This window comes from Delphinus delphis, chromosome 1 (assembly GCF_949987515.2).
Source record: "Delphinus delphis chromosome 1, mDelDel1.2, whole genome shotgun sequence".
NCBI classification, from domain to species: domain Eukaryota; kingdom Metazoa; phylum Chordata; class Mammalia; order Artiodactyla; family Delphinidae; genus Delphinus; species Delphinus delphis.
The window spans coordinates 82,090,912-82,112,422 of record NC_082683.1 but is presented as its reverse complement, the minus strand read 5'-3'; the positions used below and the strand labels follow the sequence as shown (position 1 = coordinate 82,112,422).

General features: G+C 35.8%; 1 protein-coding gene across 1 annotated transcript; it reads left to right on the top strand.

The window, feature by feature from the left end:
* The first annotated feature begins 327 nt into the window (after positions 1-327).
* Positions 328-20,424, top strand: GCLM (glutamate-cysteine ligase modifier subunit). Its single transcript, XM_060025920.1, has 7 exons — positions 328-862; positions 4,054-4,119; positions 5,406-5,490; positions 8,812-8,871; positions 9,847-10,049; positions 11,123-11,237; positions 15,498-20,424. The coding sequence occupies exons 1-7, from the start codon at positions 737-739 to the stop codon at positions 15,665-15,667; spliced, it is 825 nt and encodes a 274-aa protein (XP_059881903.1). The 5' UTR covers positions 328-736; the 3' UTR covers positions 15,668-20,424.
* The last annotated feature ends 1,087 nt before the right edge of the window (positions 20,425-21,511 follow it).

The following is a 21,511-nucleotide window of genomic DNA, read 5'->3' as shown; positions in this document are numbered from 1 at the left end:
GTGACATCTTCCCTGACCAGGGCTCGAACCTGTTTATTCCTGCTTGGAAAGCGGATTCTTAACCACTGCACCACCAAGGAAGCCCCTAATTTATCTTTTTAAAGAGATATCTAGGAGTATAACCAGCGTGACTGCCGGTCGGCTGGGAGGTGAGACCTCGAGCGCAGTCTGAGGTATTAGGTGGAGGTGGCGCGCCGCCCTCTGACCGACAGGGGGAGCCCTGCCAAGCGCCGGGCCCCAGGCAGCCGGCCCCGCCCCGCCCCGCGCGCCCCCAGCTCTCTGCTCTCTCCGCACTGCGCCAGCCCTCCGCCTGGCGCCACGCCGGCCACAGGCCGAGGGCTAATCACCCGCGGGCCGACGCCCCCGCAGCCTGGTCGCTGCGTCCCCCCCCCCGCCCTGCCGCGGGACGGGTAACTGTTACGAAGCACTTTCTCCGCCGCGATTTCTGCTTAGTCATTGTCTTCCAGGAAACGACTCTTCAGTTGGGAGTCAACTCTCCCGCGGCGGCCGCAGTAGCAGGAGCCGCAGCCACCAGCGCGTCCTTCCCGGGCCGCCGCTCCGCCGCCGCCCTGCCGCCTCCCGGCCTCCCTCGGGCCCGAGCGCAGGCCGGGGTCCCGCCGCGCGGGGCGAGCAGCCTCGCGCTCTGCTCTCCGGCCTCGGGCGCCGCGTCCTACGGGGGGCCTCCTTCCCCGCCTGCTGCCCCGTCGCCGCCGGGCCAGGTCCGTCGGCTGCTGCCATGGGCACCGACAGCCGCGCGGCCGGGGCGCTCCTGGCGCGGGCCAGCACCCTGCACCTGCAGACAGGGAACCTGCTGAACTGGGGCCGCCTGCGGAAGAAGTGCCCGTCCACGCACAGCGAGGAGGTGAGGGTGGCGTGCGTGCCGGCGGAGGCGCAGGGCTCCCGGGGTAGGCCGCGCGGGCCGGACCGGGCGGCTCCGAGAGGCGGGGAGGCGCTGGGAGGTGAGGGCGGGTGGTCGGGCTCCGGGTGCGCAGTAGTCGCGGGAGAGGCGCGCACCTGGGCTCCGCCCGCCGGAGGAGGCTGGGTCGGCTGTCGGCGCGATGTCGCATCCGAACCTACTGTTGGGGGCACAGCGTCTTTAAAATTTCGGCAGGTGCATCTTCACACCCAGTGCCGCCTCTGTCAGTGCTCTTGATTGTAACTTTAGTAGGAATCAGAATCCTTACCATATTGTGTCCAGGATGCAGCTCAGTTTGTCTCTCTTGTTTTTTTTAAACTACCCTCACTTGTGCTATTTCTCCCAAAGATAAATACTTCTGTGTTTTATACTACACCTTTAATTTCTCCAGGGCTGATGGTTCAATACAGCATTTTGCACGTAAATAATATTGGGTGAAATTTTCTCTCTCTTATCTCACTCAACACATGCTAAAGTAGTCGTTTTCAGTTTGTCTGCAAACCCAGTAAAAAAAAAAATGCATTTTGTCTTGGCAGTCCAATTCGTGTTTTACACACACACACACACGAACACACGAGTTTCATGAAAAGATTTTAACTCTTACTATATACTGTGTATTCTGATTTTTTCTCTTTAATTTTTAAAAACTTGATTTCTTAATGCAGTAATGAGTCACACTCCACTGTTTAAGAAACATCGTTCAAAAGATGAATTGTGATTTGTGTATATTACTTTGGGTGCTGCGTAAGAGGGACTCAAAACTAAAGAAACTTGAAAACGTTTGAGAAAACTTGAAGATATGATAGCATATGTAGAGAAAACATGACAGCTTGATTAGAATAGAGAGGCATGTTTTGTTTCTGTGTAAAGAAGAGCTTTGTAGCAACCAGAGCTCTAAATTGGGATACACTACTTGAAACAGTTTAACCTCATTGAATAAAGAAACTGAATAAATCACTCATTATTGAGAAAATTTGCACATTGGGTAGAGAGAGATCATTAAATTTCCTAAAAGGTCTTTTCTAGTCTATTGTTTGGTTGTTTTTTTTTTTTTAATTATTCTATGATCTCTGCCCAGATTTTTTGTTTCACTAGAATTTTATGAAATCAAATCTTGTTTTTAAAATGGGCCATTATAGGACTATTTTGACCAGTTATTTGTTATTAGGGTATTTGATCATGTAGCATTTTTTAAACTCTTATACAACCCCAGATCTAATGATACACTAAATTATCATGACACGCATCTTCCATGATACTATGTGATGTGTGTATAATAAGAATGAAGAGAGCAGAGAACAAAAAAGTACAAGGTTAATATTCAGTCATATAGATAACATGTAAAAGATTAAAAATCACTAGGTTTGTGATATAGTCAATGAATTTATCATATTATTGTAACATTGGCCTGTTCCATGATTTGTCCTGACAGAAGGGGGCAAACACTCTGAAAATGTAATGAACTGAGAAATTCATCAGAAAAGCCTTATGCAAATTAACCATCCTTCCAGAGGAAAATTTCTAAAAATTCTCCCATGATTTGAGCCATAGCACCCCTGATAGAATTCTTAACTTCTAGTTGGTCCTGCTGCCTTAATTTTTCAAAGAATATTGACTTGTAATTCTGTCTAGAATGATTATCAACTTATTTTTATCTACTGACTTAAATTTGATTACAAATATACCTTTCATAAAGATATAGACCCTGTAAATTGGATTCATGTGGGTTATTGTGGCTAGCACATGAATTGCTGTTGTAGACTATAAATCTTAAATAGGTGACTCTGAGCTCTTAAATTGATAAGCCAGTTGTCCATTGTAATTACCTGTACTGAGATATAAGCAATAAAGTGCTTGTGTCAGTTTTTATCATAAGCAATCATAGATCAGATAGTGAGTTCAGAAGTTTAATCTCTGTTGTTGGTATTAGGAAAGTGCTTTTGCAATTCAGGGCTGTACTTCTAGTTACTTATTTATTTTTTCATTGATTGTCCACAGAATGCAAAGCACTGTGCCCTTGGTATTTATAAGGCAGTGATTTCAAACTGCTAGTGTTGGCCTATTTGTGTTATCAGTTCAGTGAGTCATGGAGAAGCGTATTTTTTTTCTAACTCATAATAGAAGCCCTCAGAGTATCTGGCATGTAGTAAGCATAAAGATTGCTTTATGAATTTTTGTTGTTATATGTATGTAGGTCCTTACTCACTGTGTTAGTGTATGTCTTATTATTTTGGACCACTATTAAATAAGTTGGAAATACACTGTCATAAGAGATAAAAGATAAGTAGACACTTTAATGAATTAACAAAATACTATAATGTTAACGTAATAAAATTGTTTGTTTATATAAGAAAACATTGAAGACAGATCGAAGGTCTACCTAACTGTTAGGAAATGACTTAAGGACTGACTTTATGCAAGTTGACTTCTGCAAGATACGGATATAGTGGTTTCTAGACTTTAGAGTACATTTTGATTACTTGGATGCTTGTTAAGATGAAAGCTCTGCTGCCCTTAGAAAGTGATTCAGGAGGTCTAGGATGCAGCTCAGGAATTTGAACTTTTAATAAACACCACAGGTGAGTCTAATGTAGGAATTTCTTTGGCCACACTTAGAGAATCATTTGTTTGCCTTTGAGGAGTATAGCATAGTGGTTGGTTAATGTTAATTCTAGTCAGGTTACCTGGGCTTGAAGTTCCTCCATTTATAAACCTTATTCTTGAAAAATTTTTTTTGTTTCTTTATGAATGCTTTTACATCTCAGAAGTTTACTTAAATTTTCATTGATACAAAAATACCTTTTAACTAATTAGATTACTGCTTTAGGTCAAGAACATTTGAGAATTAAGAGTAGGATAAAAAGCGGGTCTAAATCAATCTTTGTTAAAGGAAGTAAAAACCTTATAGAATTAAAATTTTTGTATGGTATTTCCTATTGATATGTTCCTTTTCCTAAACAGACTAATGCAGTCTTATTGTAGAAGTACAGAAAAGTGTACTTTTGTACACTTTTGTACACTTTTGTACTGTATGATTAACAGTTCATACAGTACAAAAGTACACTTTTGTACTGTATGATTAAAAGTACACTTTTGTACTGTATGATTAACAGTTTCAAAATGCTTTTCTTTTGCAGCTTCGAGATTGTATCCGGAAGACCTTGAATGAGTGGAGTTCCCAAATTAGCACAGATTTGGTCAGGGTGAGTGAACTGTGAATGAAGAAATCATGTAATAAGCAGGAAATTAACTTCCTCAGGTTTGATAGGGAAGTCAAACAGGCAATTAGCATGAAACTTATTGTGGTTGATTTGCTGAGGTGGGAGTCTGACCCAGTAGGCTTAAGCATGAAAGAGAAAATCTGACTCTAGTCAACTCTTCAACTAGACAAGCTACTAAGAGTCCCACCACAGTTTTCTCAAAATGCGTTTTGTTCCAGTTTATATTTGGTCTAGTAGAGGAATGACTATCAAACAATTTGGGTTAGTAGATTGCTTTGATAGACTATAACCCAAAATATAGCCACTAAAAATAATTTTTTAAGTATCAGTTTCTTACGAAACAGTAAAGAACTGTGTTTCATTGAATGTCAGTATGTGGCCATTATCATAAATGTAAATATACAAAACACCTGTCTGTAAACCACTCTTTGGAATCCAACTTAGCCAAAGGCTTGTAACAGATTACATAGACTACTTAAAAAGTATGGAAGAGGACATATGCTGAAAATAATTGTTTCCTTGAGCATACTGCAAGTTTGTAACTCTGTGGCTGCTAGGCAGACATTAATTAATGTCTTCTATCTGTCTCTGTTTTTCTGAAGTGACCATTCATCTGTGCATAACTTGTAAATAGTTAATATGTGCCAGGCATTGTAATATGATCAAGAATCATGGGAAAATCCTCACCGTTTACTTTGTTTTAATCTTGTAAATGTGAGTTAGTATGTTTCTGATTTATGTGTACTAATATTTTATCATTAACTACTCATTTTTATGCATTGGAATCGCCTTTACTTTTTTCCATTGCATTCAGAAAAATATATATTTTGGCTTAAAATATTTGTGATTGATATACAGGAAGTGTTTTAACATGTCAGTATCCAGAAGGAAAATATTATTTACTTTTCATTGGTTTCTTTTCTGAGTAAAAGTGTTTACTGTGTTAGTGGTTCTAACTCCTCACATACTGCCCAATCTGCTTGTTTGTTTATTCGTTTGTTTTTGATCAGACATCCCTCTGAGTATCTCATCAAAATGAGACACTTTTTCTCAGAAAATGGACACACACACACACACACACACACACAGCACTTTACCTTTATTTCAGGGCTTTACAAACGTTATGAAGCCCATCTAGGCCTCAGGTAAAGAACTCTATTGTTTTATGGGTTCTCTGCTTCTAAAGAGTGTTATGGACAATAGAAAATATATAGCTAATCAGAAACACTAATTTTATATTTATTGTAAATATCATGTGTTTATTATAGGAGTTTCCAGATGTCTTGGAATGTACTGTATCTCATGCAGTAGAAAAGATAAATCCCGATGAAAGAGAAGAAATGAAAGTTTCTGGTAAAGTCCAGCCTTTACAGTTCATTTTGTTATACAGTGGATGATAGTGAGGTTTTGTCAAGCATGGGACTAAACCTTTCCTTACTTCTGGTAATGAGTAACTCAATCACTAAGTGTGGGAAATACAGAGATTTTTTATAACATAATTTTAAAGTCAGCTTTAAAAAGGGAGTTATAGGAAGTCACTCTTGGCTACTTCAGTGGAGTCAGAATAGAACTTCACCTCTTCATGATGTTCTCATTAATTTATTTGTAGGATATCAGAGCAGTAGGAAGAGTAAGGTGTAGGAAATGGAAAGAATAAAGGGAAGACTTAAGAGCATTGCCCACCTAAAGCCAGCATAAGCCCTCCCTTCCTGGTGTGATACTGCTAAGCAATGGCTGAGGTTGCCTGGGAGCAGAGAAAGAAGTCTTGGCAACAAGTTGCATGAAGAGAAATCAAATACATACTCTACCCATTCAACAAAGGTGAAATGACTCCTACTTTCCAGAGATAATGCTAAGGTCAAGGAATTAAGATGTTCTTGTCCTCAGCCTACAGTCAGCATAACATAGTCATTAAATGCTTGAGCTTAACTAAATTGAAATTCCTGGATGTGCAGATTACTGACTGATATAATCTGGGGCTAACAAATGATTTAACCTCTCTGAGCTCAGTTTCCTCATCTATAAAATGGGGATACACCTGTTTCACAGGCTTCTTTGTAAGTTAGATGAAATAACAAAAGAAGCACTTAGCATGGTGCTTGGCACAGGTAAGTGCCAGGTAGCTGTTATTTATTACCATTTGTGGTTGTGGTGGTTGTTATTTTATTATTACTCTTATTAGGATGAACATGTAAGATGAGATAGAGCATTGTTTTTTGACTCTAATAATAGTAACTACCATTTGTTGAATCTTGCTTTATACCAGGCACTGTACTTGACACTTTATGCTTATATTTCTTCATATAATTTTCAAAACAATTCTGCAGGGTAGGTTTATTATCCCCATTGCACAAGTGACATTAAATAACTTGAAAGTTGGGCTTCCCTGGTGGCGCAGTGGTTCAGAGTCCGCCTGCCGATGCAGGGGACACGGGTTCGTGCCCTGGTCCGGGAAGATCCCACGTGCTGCGGAGGGGCTGGGTCTGTGAGCCATGGCCGCTGGGCCTGCGCGTCTGGAGCCTGTGCTCCGCAACGGGAGAGGCCACAACAGTGGGAGGCCCGCGTACCACAAAAAAAATAAATAAATAAAAAGTAACTTGAAAGTTGTTATACAGCAAGTAAGTGGTTGAACCAGGAATCCATCCAGGTATGCCTGACTACAAAACCCATTTCTTTCTGTTAATTTCACATTATTATTTGTGTTGGAAAGGACATCAGAGCAACATTTCTCTGTGGTTGATTGCAGTTCATCATGGTGTAGATCCATATTGGAGCTCTTACAAGTTGTCCTCAGTTCCTGGAAGGCTTGAGGCTTTTGATAAGTATCAAGAGCTTTCCTCTCTTCACCTACCTAAAAATGCCTCATCTTTCAGAGAGAGGAGACCATTTCAAATGGCACAAATTCATGGCCAGAGGGATAGTGATGGGGAGGGTGTTCACAGAGTATAATTACAGGAGCTAAGGCTGGAGCAAAGTGGTGAAGATTGACTCTCACCTGGTGAGGAAGTTGTGATGGCTTTTAAATAGAGAAGTAACTGAGGAAAGCCATGTTTTAGGAAGATTATCTAGCAGTAGAAAGGAAATGACAAATGTAAGAAATGTTGTACAAGGAAAATTTGTTGTATATGTTGAATGCCAGGCACTTTACATAAGGGTGTTTCATTAACCCTGTTTTCTCTCCATTCCCCTTTCTGATTTTTCTCTTTGCTTTCCTATTACTCCACCTATTTGTTGAGTAAATTTAGATTTTTGAACAGTGAGTTTACATAAAGTAAATATATACATATAAAGCCGAGTTGAAATCAAGCCAAAGCCTCAATTTCATAAATACGAAAAACTACTCAACTTCCCTGGTAAGCAAGGAAATGCCAGTTAATGTGGTTCTGGGCAGGTATATTTTGTACTTATCAAATTAGCAAATATATATTTTTGTTTTGTTTTGTTTAATAGCATCCTATATTGTTAGGAGAGCAACTCCTAACTTTTAGTGCTCTGGTAAACTGGTACAAATCTTTTATAAAATGGTAGGTAAATAAAATAGAACACGACTCACAAAAAACAGATCATATTCTTTGACTCATAATCACATTTCTGACGGTTTGTCCTTGGGAAATGCTTCAGGCATAAAGTTGAAAAAAAAGTTAGCATAGATGTTTATTTCAGTAACAAAAAACTGGAACTAATCTAAAAGTCCAAAAAGTAGGAAATCATTCAGTAAATTATACCCTATCAAAATTACAGAATAATGTTCACCATTAAAAATGAGTGTGTAAAATTATTCATTAAAAATACAAAGTAGAGGGAATTCCCTGGCGACTCTGCTTTTACTGCTGAGGGTCCAATCCCTGGTTGGCAAACTAAGATCCGACAAGCCATGAGGCCAAAAAAAAAAAAAAGAAAGAAAGAAAAGAAAAATCCAGAGTACATAAAAATCTAAACAGTAATTGCTTTTGGTGATGAGACTATCGGTAGAGGTTTTTTTGTTTGTTTGGTTGGTTTTTCTTTTTTTCCCCCTACTCCTATAGGTTTTCCTCATTTCTAGAGTGAATACATTATTGTTATGATTTTTTTAAAAATTAAGATAATACTGCATAGAGATGTAAAAATATTTGTTACATAAGGGTAAACCAAGTATGTGGAAGTAGGAAATATATACTCTGCTTTATATGACCAAGAACTTGAAGGTAATGTCGTCTAAAAATGAAAATGATTGTATTCAATATTAGGAGGGTAGGATTGTGGAGTGTCTGTTTCTTTTTGGTTTTTGGGGTGTTTTTTTCAGTTTTCTTCTCATTATAAGCAATTCTAATTTAGGCTTTATATAGACTTTAGTTTATTGGAGAAAATAATATGCTCCATTAATGTTTAATTCATAAAAATATACATTTTTAATAAGTTTCTATATTTATCTGCCCTGCCTTCTAATAAAGGGGAAATTAATATTTGCTTTTTTGTTTTGACAATCAGATTATTGTTGGCAACTAGCATATAATTTTAAAATTACAGTGGAAATATACTTTTAGGTCTTAAAATGAAAACTATAAAACAATGCAACTAGGAAAGGAAAAAATTCATTCAGGACTATCTGTCATCTTAGTATTTTAGCAGTATTACTACTATGTAGTAGAATGTTACTCAAATATAGTAATCTGTTTTGTTTTCTTTGTCACCCAGCAAAACTGTTCATTGTAGGATCAAACTCTTCATCATCAACTAGAAATGCAGTTGACATGGGTAAGCAAAATTTCAACTTTATTGTCATGTGGACTTTAAATTAGTGTAGGTGTATTAGTTATATCTTGTGTTCAGGTCCAGGTAAAAAAGAAAATGAGCTCATTGCAATTTTATCTTTTGAAGTTCCAGCCTAATATGTTAAGGCTTCTGTAGAATCACATCAACTTATGTAAGGTCATATTTTGATATATAAAAGGAATGTAAAAGATGTAACATAATTAAATGTTAACTATATGTTTAGAGATAGAAATTCTCCTTAATCATATTCTTAGCTCTTTTAGTACTACAGGTGAAATATCAAAAGAATAACCACAACAGAAACAAGCATTTTTGTCTATTTTCAGCACTTGGTTAGGTTACTATGGCATTATAGTTATTCAGTGTTTTTTATTTTAAAATATTCTTCCAGTATTTATATACATTGAACAGTTAACTAAATAGCTCTTTAATATAACCATGGAGTGAACAATAATCATTAAAAATAAACTCTTAAAATTATTTTTATAAAAATTAAGAGATTATCTACATCTATAAACATAGATTAATATATAGGTTAAGACCATAAATTCAGTCTTTCACTCAGAGTCTCAAGCTTATTCTTTGCTCTGACTACCAGTTATAGACTATTAGGTCAGAAGCTACCAGAAAGTCCTGGGGCCTAGGAAACAAGGAGGGCTGTTCCTCAGAAAGAGGAACCTGTAGTAGTTGTGAGTTTCCCCAGGAATGAGGCAGGTCAAAGAAACCCACATATCTGCCACATAGACCAAGTAGATGAATGGGCACTTTATACTTTTTAAAAAGATGGAAATGTTCTAAATGACAGGTGAATTATGAAACCTAATGAAATAATCTGTTATGTAGAATACTAGTGAACTATATGGAGAGAATTCAGTGGGGTACTTAAAGGACATTAGAAGCAACTTGTTTTTATTATGTAACAAACATTTATCCTCTTTGTGTTTTCCTTCACATCAGCCTGTTCAGTCCTTGGAGTTGCACAGCTGGATTCTGTGATCATTGCTTCACCTCCTATTGAAGATGGAGTTAATCTTTCCTTGGAGCATTTGCAGCCTTACTGGGAAGAATTACAAAACTTAGTCCACAGCAAAAAGATCGTTGCTATAGGTACCTCTGATCTGGACAAAACCCAGTTGGAACAGCTGTATCAGTGGGCACAGGTAAAAGACGTCTAGATCATGAGCACTCCAGGAGGAGCCTGTCTTTTACAGTCTTTGCTGCATCCCGTTAAACATCATGCACATAGTGGACACCACTGTGGGGTGACTGTTCCAGATATGGGAGTTTTGAAGCAGGCTTTGACAATAACACTAGAAAGTGTGTGTTGAAGCATTCATAGCCAAATGAATTAAGGCTCTTTCCTTCAGTTTTAATTATGTGATAAAAATATTATGTTTTCCTTTAGGTTTTATTAGTCCATGGTTCTTATTTCCTAAGTGAGAGAATATCATATATAACAAATGTTTTGCTCTGTTATTTAAAGATATATAAGACCTTCTGTTCACAGAACTTGATGTGGAGATGGAGTCATAAATCAATCACTGCCACTCTCTAGCCTAATAACCTATAAAATGATTAGGGAACTTGCTTACAAGTAGTTTACTCTCTGTATTTTTCTTTATTCCTTTGCATTTATAATCCCCAGCCTTTTCATTTTCTTATGGGCAGGAAGACCCTAGAGAAAAGTTGCCCTTTGTCCCTTTGGCTTGGTGATAGCCAGAATGTGGCTAAGATCCTGTTGGAGAGACTTAGATGATCTGAAATGTATCTATAAATTAACTAGAGCATCTATTAGAAATTACCTGATTCTTCTCTTTTTCAAATGTCTGACTAATAACCATATTGTATACTTCAACATTAAACATACTTATCATTTGTATTTGATCCTCTATCTTTAAGACATATTTCCTTTGTAGGTGGAACCATACCACTTAGAATCGTGTTAGTTTCCAAGGCAGATGTATTAGATGGCAGGTTCGAGCATGAGACTTTTTTAACAGTGTAGTAATATATTGGCTTTTTCCCCCTTGTAGAGCTATTTTTCCTTCCTCTGTTACCACTGAGTCAGAACAGCATGCATTAATAAATATATACATGTAAAAGTATTTTATAAACTTTAAGTACTGTAGAATGTGATATTTCATATGTTCTAAAATTGAATCCTTTTATTGCTTTCTACTTTTTGTAGTACTTAATTTAATGGAGATGTCATTTTTTTTTCTTCCACTTCTAGGTAAAACCAAATAGTAACCAAGTTAATCTTGCCTCCTGCTGTGTGATGCCACCCGATTTGACTGCATTTGCTAAACAGTTTGACATACAGCTCTTGACTCATAATGATCCAAAAGGTAAGACTGAGATTTTCATTTATAGAGATTGATCATGAGCTTTTATCTTATAAGAAGCTACTTGTTAAAATTTAATTTTTAATTGTGTACAGTGATAAAGGTACAATGCTGTCACCTAGAGCTATTCTTAATAGTTAGTTCAAAACATATATGCCTTTATTTTAGTTTCAGAAAGCTTTAATTTTGTCTTTGTACCAATGGGAAAAGAAGTGAAGGGGTCATTTCCTGAACATCCAGTCTGCTGAGGTTTATAAATATTAAGCTACACAGAAAAGATCTTGTAAGATATTCTAAGTAGTGTCACATATAATATTGTCTAGTATAGCAAAGATTGCACCAAAGGGCCACTTAATTAAAAAGGATAAATATCTGGAAAAAGAAGCAGATAAAATTCAGTTTGAAACTTCAGCATCTTAGGATAGGTATTTGATTAGATATTTTATTAATCATTAATATCAAGACATATGCTTGATGTTAATCAGAAACATTTGATTAATGAGAATGGCTTGTCTGCCTTTTGTAGAATAATTTTTATCAACATTTTACAAGATAACTTGGAAAGCTGGGAAGATAATATTTTACACTTCATTAGCAGTCTGCTCCATTTTTGTTTTTTCACACTTTCTTAGGGAGCAAAGGTAAATATACTAAGCATTTTACTTACTAAATATACAGGCTCTATGAAACAGTATTTTTGGTATAGTTAAGTGAGATATATCTTGTGAAAGTTTTAAATTTCCATGACATTTTTGTAGAAGTTCTAGTTTAATAAAAAATTGGAGGCAATTATATTTTATAGGTGATTCCTGGAGAAAAACATTCAGTTTTTACTTTCATTTCTAAAAAGATGGCATTATATAGGTGGTTTGATTCAGTTTATTTTTAGGATGCTTATGGATAACCTCTTAAGACTTTATACCTTATTAGCAGTCTGCCTCAGCCTCTTTTTTTTACTGTTTTGTAGGAAGTGGAGGAGGAGTTTTGATATTCTTTCTCAAATGCTAGGCATCATGCTAAATGTCTCAGAGAGATTATCTGTAATCCTTACAGCAACTGAAACTAGACACTTTATGGATGAAGAAATAGAGCCTTAGAGTTTAAGAAACTACCCAAGGTCACCCAGCTGGCATAGGGCAAAGTTTGAACTTAGATCTAGGTCCTGGCTGAATTTGGAGCCTTTTCCCCACCATACTGTACTGTCTCTGACTTGAAACATTAGTATTGTAGTATTTCAGACTGAAACTGTACTTTCTTATCAGTTTCCATTTAAGTCGTACCAGAATAGGACATAGGGACTTTTCCCCTCCAGCGGAGCTTTCACACATGAGTAATTAGATTCACTTTTTTAAAAAAGGTCATTTTAGTGAAAATCAAAGAATTGCTGTGCTGATTTGTTCTAAAATATAAACCATTGAAATTTTAACTTTCTATACGTTGGCAAATAATATATCATTTTTCTGTTTACTCATGGGGACTCTTCCAACTGTAATTGTTACCAACAACTGATGGGTGGTCCTGTACCCCCTTCCACCTCCACCTGAAAAACACTATCCTTTTTCCAGTAGGAAAGGAAATAGGAAAAGACTACGGTGTCTAGTATTTTATTTCCACGTTATCTAAATGTGGGCATGTGGATTATGTGCTAATACATCATTGTTATGGAAAAGTATATTGCACATGTATATGAAAAGAGAGATTTAATCCTTTGGGGGGAAGAATGTTTTTGTTTTACTGGTGTAATTTGACATTTGGCTGTCTTTTTAATTTTAATTCTAAACCCTTTAATTAGAATTTATAGTTTGATCCTGCATATACTATAGATGGATCTTCAGACAATTTGATCTGTAATGAAGCAATTCTCTTAAAAGTTTTGTCGTGTTTACTGATTCTGAAGAGTTAACATAGTTGAATTAAAAGTATGTAGCTGGGGCTTCCCTGGTGGCGCAGTGGTTGAGAGTCCGCCTGCCGATGCAGGGGACGCGGGTTCGTGCCCCGGTCCGGGAAGATCCCATATGCCGCGGAGCGGCTGGGCCCGTGAGCCATGGCCGCTGAGCCTGCTCGTCTGGAGCCTGTGCTCCGCAACGGGAGAGGCCACAACGGTGAGAGGCCCGCGTATCGCGGAAAAAAAAAAAAAAAGTATGTAGCTAATGAATAGCATAGTTCTCTGACTTTGTGTCAGATTTATTTTTTAAGCGATCAAGTTGTAAAACATTTAACTCTGCTTGTCATCTAAAATAGAATCTTGTTTATAAGTCACCTAAAGGCCTTCCTCTGTTCTAAAATTACCCTTTTTCTTCAGAAAGGTTTATTTTCCATTATTCTTTGTCCTAGAAGTTGTGGTAATAGTTTAACTACGGTCAGGGTAAAATTGTGAAGTAGGTGATTCTGACTTTGGAACTTTCCCATTTTTATTTGCCTTCCTCCTCTCACCATTCCCATTAAATCTAATCTATATTATGCCGCATTCCCTCAGGGTTAGACAGTCTGGTAAACAAATCCACGTTAATGCTACTTTTCCAAGAGCTATTTGCATTTCATTTATTAAAACTACCATTTACTAGCTGTGTGACCTTGGGCAAGTTATCTAATCTCTCTGTGTCAGTTTCCCCCTGTGAAGGGAAATAATATTACCTGTCTCTTGGGTTAATATGTGGATTAAAAGAGTTAATAAAGTACTCTGAAAAGTGACTGGCACATGACAATAGCTAATATTTACTGAGAGTTTACTATTGATGTTATTCAAATATCACGGCAGTTCATTTTAGGGCATGTTCTTCGGCATTCCCAAATCATATTGTATAGATGGTCACCTAATCCTTATCTATAGGGTTGGTTCAGACCCCAGTGGAATCTTTCCATATTGACTGATTCATTCAAAAGACATTTGAGCACCTACTATGTGCCAGGCATTGTTCTAAGTACTAGAAATACAGCACCAAGTCAAAAATCTCAACCCTCATGGAAATTATATTCTGATGGGATGAGACACAAATTAAGATAAATGTTGAATGTGATAAATGGTGGTGTATGCTATGGGGAAAAGTTGGCTGAGGGAGGAAAGAGTGCCCAGGTTAGGGGTTGTTGTTTTATATAGGATGGTTGGGGAGGCCTCTCTGCTAGGGTACATTAATCAGAGACCTGCAAGAAGGGAGAGAGCCATGTGGGTATCTGGAAGAAGAGTGCTCAGGGAAGAGGGAGCAGCTGATTCAAAGGCTCCAAGGTGGGAATATGTTTGAGGATTTCAGGATACAGCTGTGAGGCCAGTGTGGCTGGAGAAGAGCAAGTGAGGAGGGGAGTGGCAGGTCAGAGCAATGGTAGAGGGTTTAGATATAAATGTGGAATTAGAAAATAATAATTTCATCAAGGAGATGCTGATTAAAAGATAACCACTGGGAAAGATGTTTTAAATGATTGCTGGTGCCAGTGAGGATATGGTAAGATTGGCATTCCAATATTATCTATTAAGTGTAAAGTACAGTCTTTCTGGAAAGCAGCTGGCAATATACTATGTATCAAGCCTTCAGAAAATGTACTTTGACCTTGTCGTTCCATAGCCAGGCATGCATTTTAAGGATGTTCATTAAGTATTATTTTTATTAGCAAAATACTAGGAAAAACCTAATTTTTTGACTAACAATAAGAAAGTGTATAAATTATATCTATAAAATGTAATATTGGGAGAATTATTAAAAATGTTTTCACAGAATATTTAATTACATGCTTTCACAGAATATTTAATTACATGGGAAAATATTCATAATATAAGTGAAAAAAATAAGCAAATTAAGCTATAACTACAGTATGATTTCTAGTTTTTAAGATATGGCTAGATACATACATATATACAGAAATATATACAGAAAAATAGTTGGATGGAAATACATGGCAATGGAAATGGTCCATCTTTGGTTGTTAGGATTATGGGTAACTTCTTTTCCTTCCTTGTACTTTCCTGTATTGTCCCTGGCTGTACATTAGAATCACCTAGAGATCTTCAAAAATTACAGATATCCAGGCTCCACTCACCAGAAATTATGAATTAACCTGGCTGGGTTACAAGTATAGATACTTTCTAAAGAACTGTCTGGGTCTTTCTGATATTCTGGTTCAGATTCATAGCACACATTAAGGATAAGTATAATTTATATTCAGTTTTGAGGTGTTTCTTTTGTTGTATTTAAATGCTTACCTACATAGTAAAGTGCTTTTGTTTTCAAGTTTAACAGTTTGGGTTTTTATTTGTTGTTTGTTTGTTTTAAGAACTGCTTTCTGAAGCAAGTTTCCAAGAAGCACTTCAGGAAAGCATCCCTGACATTCAAGCACATGAGTGGGTGCCACTGTGGCTACTGCGATATTCAGTCATTGTTAAAAGTAGAGGAATTATCAAATCAAAAGGCTACATCTTACAAGCTAAAAGAAAGGGTTTTTAACTACGATTTAGGATCATAACCTACTGACCTGTATTTTCCTTGAATATAAGATAAAATTGAGATGTGTAAAAATCTAATTACTGCCTGTAAATGTGTCATTGAGGCAGATATTCTTTATATTTGACAATATGTTATCTGTCAAGTTTGAATACTTCTCTTGCTTCCATATCAGTTCACTCACATGAACCACTATATTGTTTTCATTAAACTATTGTTTTCTAATTGAAATTGTCTATAATGAAGATACTTGCAATATATTTTTCCTTTATTTTTATGACAGTAGAAATCAAGAAAATTTGTTGTTAGATATATTTTGGCCTAGGCATCAGGGTAATATATATACATATTTTTTATTTCTAAAAATTTCATTAATTGCTTCTTACTCTACAGTATAACTAAGCAATTTAATTACAGTTGTTAAAACAAATACTGGAAGATATTTTTCCTGTCATTGATAAGATGATTATATCTCAGAGTAACTGGAATAGCTGGGATCTACTAGTAGTGTAAATAAAAGTCCTTTCTTCAATATGTGAATGGAAGCTTAAATTTTTTTATTTGCCCTTGCTTGCAGTTTACCTGTAATGATTTAACCTGTATTCTTGTGCCATATTTGCTCTTGCTGTTATTACAAAGACAAACCAAAGTAAATATGTAAAGGAGACTAGGAGCTTTGAAATTATTGTTTGGGGGTTTTATAAAAGCAACTATTGTTACCTCCAGATTCTTTTTACTTCTCGATCTGTCCTTAATATTTTGCTACTCATTCAAAAATATTCAATAAGTACTGAGCACTTACCATGTGCTGGGCACTGTGGGTTCTGGAGAGAGGAGGGAGCACAGGGATTAAGAATCAGTTGAGTAAAATATGCAATATTTGTTCCCCACTAGTAACTGACTACAAGGGACTAAAATCCAAAAAAGGGGTGAAAAAAATCTTTAATTCAGGATCATGTTGTCTATTTAGATAACTTTGAGACATGGTCTTAACTGTTTAAAATCAAAACAATATAACCCAAACTTTAAAACTAAAAGAGACTGTAGATCATTTAGTATAATTCCTTATTAGTTTAAGAACCAGAAAATAGCAAATAAATAAGCTGTGACCTCTTTGGCATATACTATAGGTCTTTGTAATTCTATAAATTTGTATCTGTAACCCAAATAGTTTGAAAAATTCTTTAAAAATCTCTTGTATCTCAATTAATACTTTTAAACCATGTATATTAATACATGGTTTATAAAACTAAGATAATTATATATATATATACACACACACACATACATAACATACACACACACATACATGTAACTAATGTATAAAACTAATTTTGCCCAAGTTTTTTCAACTTAGGGAAAAGATCTGTGGTTCCATATTCAAAATAAATACACTAAAAATTGATAAATAAATAAGACTCTTTTCCTGTTCTAAGTAATGTTTTGTGGTTTACTAGTTGGATAATTTGATCATTAGAATTGCAATGTGAAATCAGCTGATTTACCTGCTAAAACTTTAGACTTTGAGCTTCCTAAAGCCTTATGTATAGCCTTTATATTAATTGTATGTAATGTTATTAAATGTATATAGTTAACTTTTTAATTTGGAAATGTACAACATTTTTTCATGTAATGTAAGTCTTTAAACAAATGCTCATTTTAATTTAAGCCTATACAGTGAATTGGCCAAGATATTTTAAGAGGGCACTTTAATATCACATTTATTATTTTTTAAAACCCTGGACTTACAAAAATGGATTGTTTGAAAGGTCATTCTGAAAATAGAAAAAAACGTATGTTGCTAATACATCCAGACTTCAGCAGGAGCTTTTTGTGTGTTTTTTCCCCAACTCTTGACAAAGTAGCAAGATTATAGATTCATTTTGTGAAGGGGATCATGTGTGGCTTTTTTTTAATGAATTTTTTGTTTGTTTCGCTTCTATACCTTTAATTTCTGTTATTTAATAACCTTTTCTTTAAAAAACTGATTTTTTTAAAGGCTTTATCTTCTCTAAGCTGATATTCACTTCTTTTTTTGGTGAACTATCAGAATATAGTGAATGCTTTTCAAGTATTTAGGGACTTAATGTTTAAAAAGCCATAAAATAGAGTGATAATACTACCAAATAATTGCTTAAAGCTGAGAGCTAAGTTAACAATAGTGTATATAACAGATATGTTTTCTGGGGACATGTGTATCCAGTGACCCAAGGTATAAGGTTTTTTCCAGTAAATATGACAAGAAGCTTCAGCTTGTTATTACATGTCCAAAATACACTGGAGCCTTACTTTATAACACAATGTACTGTAACTTGGAATTTTTTCTGTGATGAGTCTGTTTTGAATTCTTGTCTAAGAAACCGTAGTCAACAGAAGGACCAAGGTGTCTTACAAAATATGTTCACACGGTGTACATTATGAAGACCACATTGTGCCAGTATGATAATAGAGAATTAATTTAGGAATAGCCAGTGCTAGAACTTGAATCACAAATAATAGCTCATAATTTTTCCATTCATGGGAAAGATCATTTTAGACAGCTGTGTGAAGTGGAAAATGAAGTTATTCTATTTTGAATGAATGATTCAGACTTCCCTACCAGAGCCAAGTAGTAACTGAAATAGGATCTTGATTTTCAGTGATAAAGGTCTAAGTCTTAATTATGTTTCTTTTTAGAGCAGATTTTCTTTCTAACTTTTCCACCCAGATTCAATATTTGGGAATGTAAGCAGTTGATATATATATTGTGTGTATATATATATAGTATATTGGCTGACAATTCATCTTTCTGCCAAATGTACATTTAGAGAAATTTGAAGTTTTAATGAGAATTTAGTCCATTTGTGTTTTCATACTCAAATATACCAACTTACGATTCCACATCTATGTTTTTCAAAGTTCCTAACATACCAGAACTTGTACCTGCCATTTTCCCATAAAGTTGGTGGCAGGATATGTCAGTTTTATTTTTTTTAAATATGTACTATAATTTTTATTAATTTTTTTTGTAGTTTTCAGAGTTAGAAATATACTTAGGAGGGGAAAATGTTTTGATTCGATAATTCTACTTTTATGTGTCTTTAGTAGTGTACTCTAAAATGAAGGCAAAATATAAAGCATTATTAAATGATTATAAATTTTTAATTTACCTATTTATGAATTTAAATTGTGAGTTGTATATTTTTTAATTGAGTTGTTTTAATAGTTGTAAGCATCTTGGAACATTATATTGGTTTTGAACTATTTAAACTCAAACTGAGTATGGTTTGAAAATAAATTATGAAAAATAATGAAATACCAAGCCATAACGTTATTCATACATTCATTCAACAAAGATGTATTGAATTCTTGCTATGTACCAGGCAGTGTGCAAGGTGTTGGCAGACAGAAACAGATGAAAACAGCCCTATCTTCAAGGAGCAGATAAGTATATTTTGGGGGCGAGAGAGATCTGTACATGAACAAGAGCAATAAAGGGCTGCATCTGTTAATGACAGAAGCAGTGAAAAGGGAGTGGGGTCATGTGGAAGGAGTGGGACTGCTGGGAAGCAGGATAAGGACGAGAAAGGCTCCCCTGCAGGAACTAGCCTCAGAGTAGGATCGTAAGATGGGGTGGGGGTATGCCTGGTTTGTAAATACACTGATATTGAATAATGAACAGTTTATATGTAAACTTCAGAAATTCTGTGAAAACACTTTCTTCAAGAGCTTGTTCTTGCCAGATAGAAAGGAATGGCTTCTAGTGAGACAAGAGTAGGTAAGGTTTGAAAAGTCACATTTTGTAAAAGAGAGACAGAAACTTGCCCCAGTCCCCTAAATATATTAGGATATAGCTTATGTGGTTTCACTACCAGAAAAGTCAAACAAAACCTTAATATGTATCCCTCAGCAATGAATAAATGTATAAAATGTCATACAAGATTTCGGTCTGTGTTTTGGTCCATTATTTTAAGAAGGTTCATGTTTTACAATAAGCATTATTTATTTGGACTCAGCTCTGTTTCCTCTGTTCTTTGCTCACTGTTGATTCTTGCCCCCTACTCCATTTACATTTACTTTTTTATTAAGTATATCCTTAGTAATTCTTTCACTGAAGGTCTTTGGGCAGTAAACCTCCTAGGTCTTGTTTGTCTGAAAATATCTTTATTTTATTAACAGTCTTAAATCATCATTTGACATTATAGGACTCTAAGTTTCCAAACACTTGCCCTCAGCATCTTGAAGATAACATTCTATTGATTTCCAGCATTTATACTCTTGCTAATGAAAACCTGGATTTTCTTCCCTAGAAATAATCTGTTTTTCCCTCTGGTCACGTTTTTTTCATTTGAAGTATTCTATTCATTTTTATGTGTATGAAATTAGAATAAAGAAAGAAAATGAAAACGGGCTTCTGAGTTTTCTGATAACACCAAAAAAGTAATCATAAAGGAAAATATCAATAGCCAGATTTAATCAAAATTAAAATGTTCTGTTCTTCAAAATATACTTAAGAAAACAGTGTATTTTGAAAATGTGAAAATGTGAGCCACAGACTGGGATGAAATACTTGTAATAAATATTTCTCATGAAAAATAAATTGGACATAATCAAATTTTTTAAATTGCACTTCAAAAACACCATCAAGATAAACCATAATGGAAAAGAATGGAAAAAGAATGTATATATATATTTATATATATAACTGAATCACTTTGCTGTGCAGTAGAAATTGATACAACACTGTAAATCAACTATACTTCAATAAAATAAATTTTCTAAAAAACTTCAGAAACACCATCGAGGAAGTCAAAAGGCAACCCATAAAATAGGATAACATATTTGAAAATCATATATCTGATAAGAATCTTGTATCTGGAATGTGTAAAGAACTCTTACAGCTTAAGACAACCCAATAAAAAGTAGGCAAAATGTTAGAGCATATTTTTCTCCAAAGAAGACACGAATAGTCAATAAGAATATACAACATGTTCAACATCATTAGTCATCAGGGAAATGCCAATTAAAACCACAATGAAATATCACTAAAATAGCTAAAATTTTAAAAAACTGTCCATACCAAGTGCAGCAAGGATGTGGAGGAAGCAACTCTCATAGTGCTGTTGGGACTGCAAAATGGTATTAATACAATCACTTGGGATTTCTTACAAAATTAAACGTACATGTACCATGTGACCCAGCAATTCCACTTCTAGGTATTTACTCAAGAGAAATCATATATCTGAAATAGCCATATATGAATGTTTATAGCACTTTCTTCATAATAGCTGAAAACTGGAAACAACCCACATGTTTATCAACAGTTGAATGGATAGTTGAAGTATAATCAGCAATAAAAAATAACTACTGGTATACAAAATAACATGGATGAGTCTCAAATACAGTGAGTAAAAGAAGCTGGACATGAAAATACATAATTTCCTTTACATGAAGTTTTTAGAACAGACAAAATTAATACTGACTGTAGTATCTGTTGCTGCATCTGGGTACCTCAAGGTTTCTCAAAACGTTGCAGTCAGGGTCATCTGGGACTCCAGTCTCTCCTGTGCGCTTGATTGAGGTTGGTCTGCTTCCAAGCTCGCTCGTGAGGTGGTTGGCTGGACTCAGTTCCTCTCTGGCTGTAAGCCAGAGGCCTCCCTCACTTCCTTGCCACATGGCCCTCCCCGTAGGGCAGCTCATAACAAGCACAGAATGAACAAGTGAGAAATCGCAAAATGGAAGCCAGCTCTTTTTGTAACCTAATCTTGAAAGTGACACCCATCACTTTTGTTACATTCTTTTCATTATAAGTCACTAGGTCTAGCCCATACTCAAGGGTATGAAGACCAGAGGATAGGATCATTGGAG

What these genes read in the sequence shown, in the direction of transcription:
- GCLM (XM_060025920.1), top strand. Translation starts at nt 737, where the DNA reads ATGGGCACCGACAGCCGCGCGGCCGGGGCGCTCCTGGCGCGGGCCAGC. An exon ending in TTAGCACAGATTTGGTCAGG is followed by an intron (nt 4,120 to 5,405) that starts GTGAGTGAACTG and finishes TGTTTATTATAG; the next exon opens with GAGTTTCCAGATGTCTTGGA. An exon ending in TAGAAATGCAGTTGACATGG is followed by an intron (nt 8,872 to 9,846) that starts GTAAGCAAAATT and finishes CCTTCACATCAG; the next exon opens with CCTGTTCAGTCCTTGGAGTT.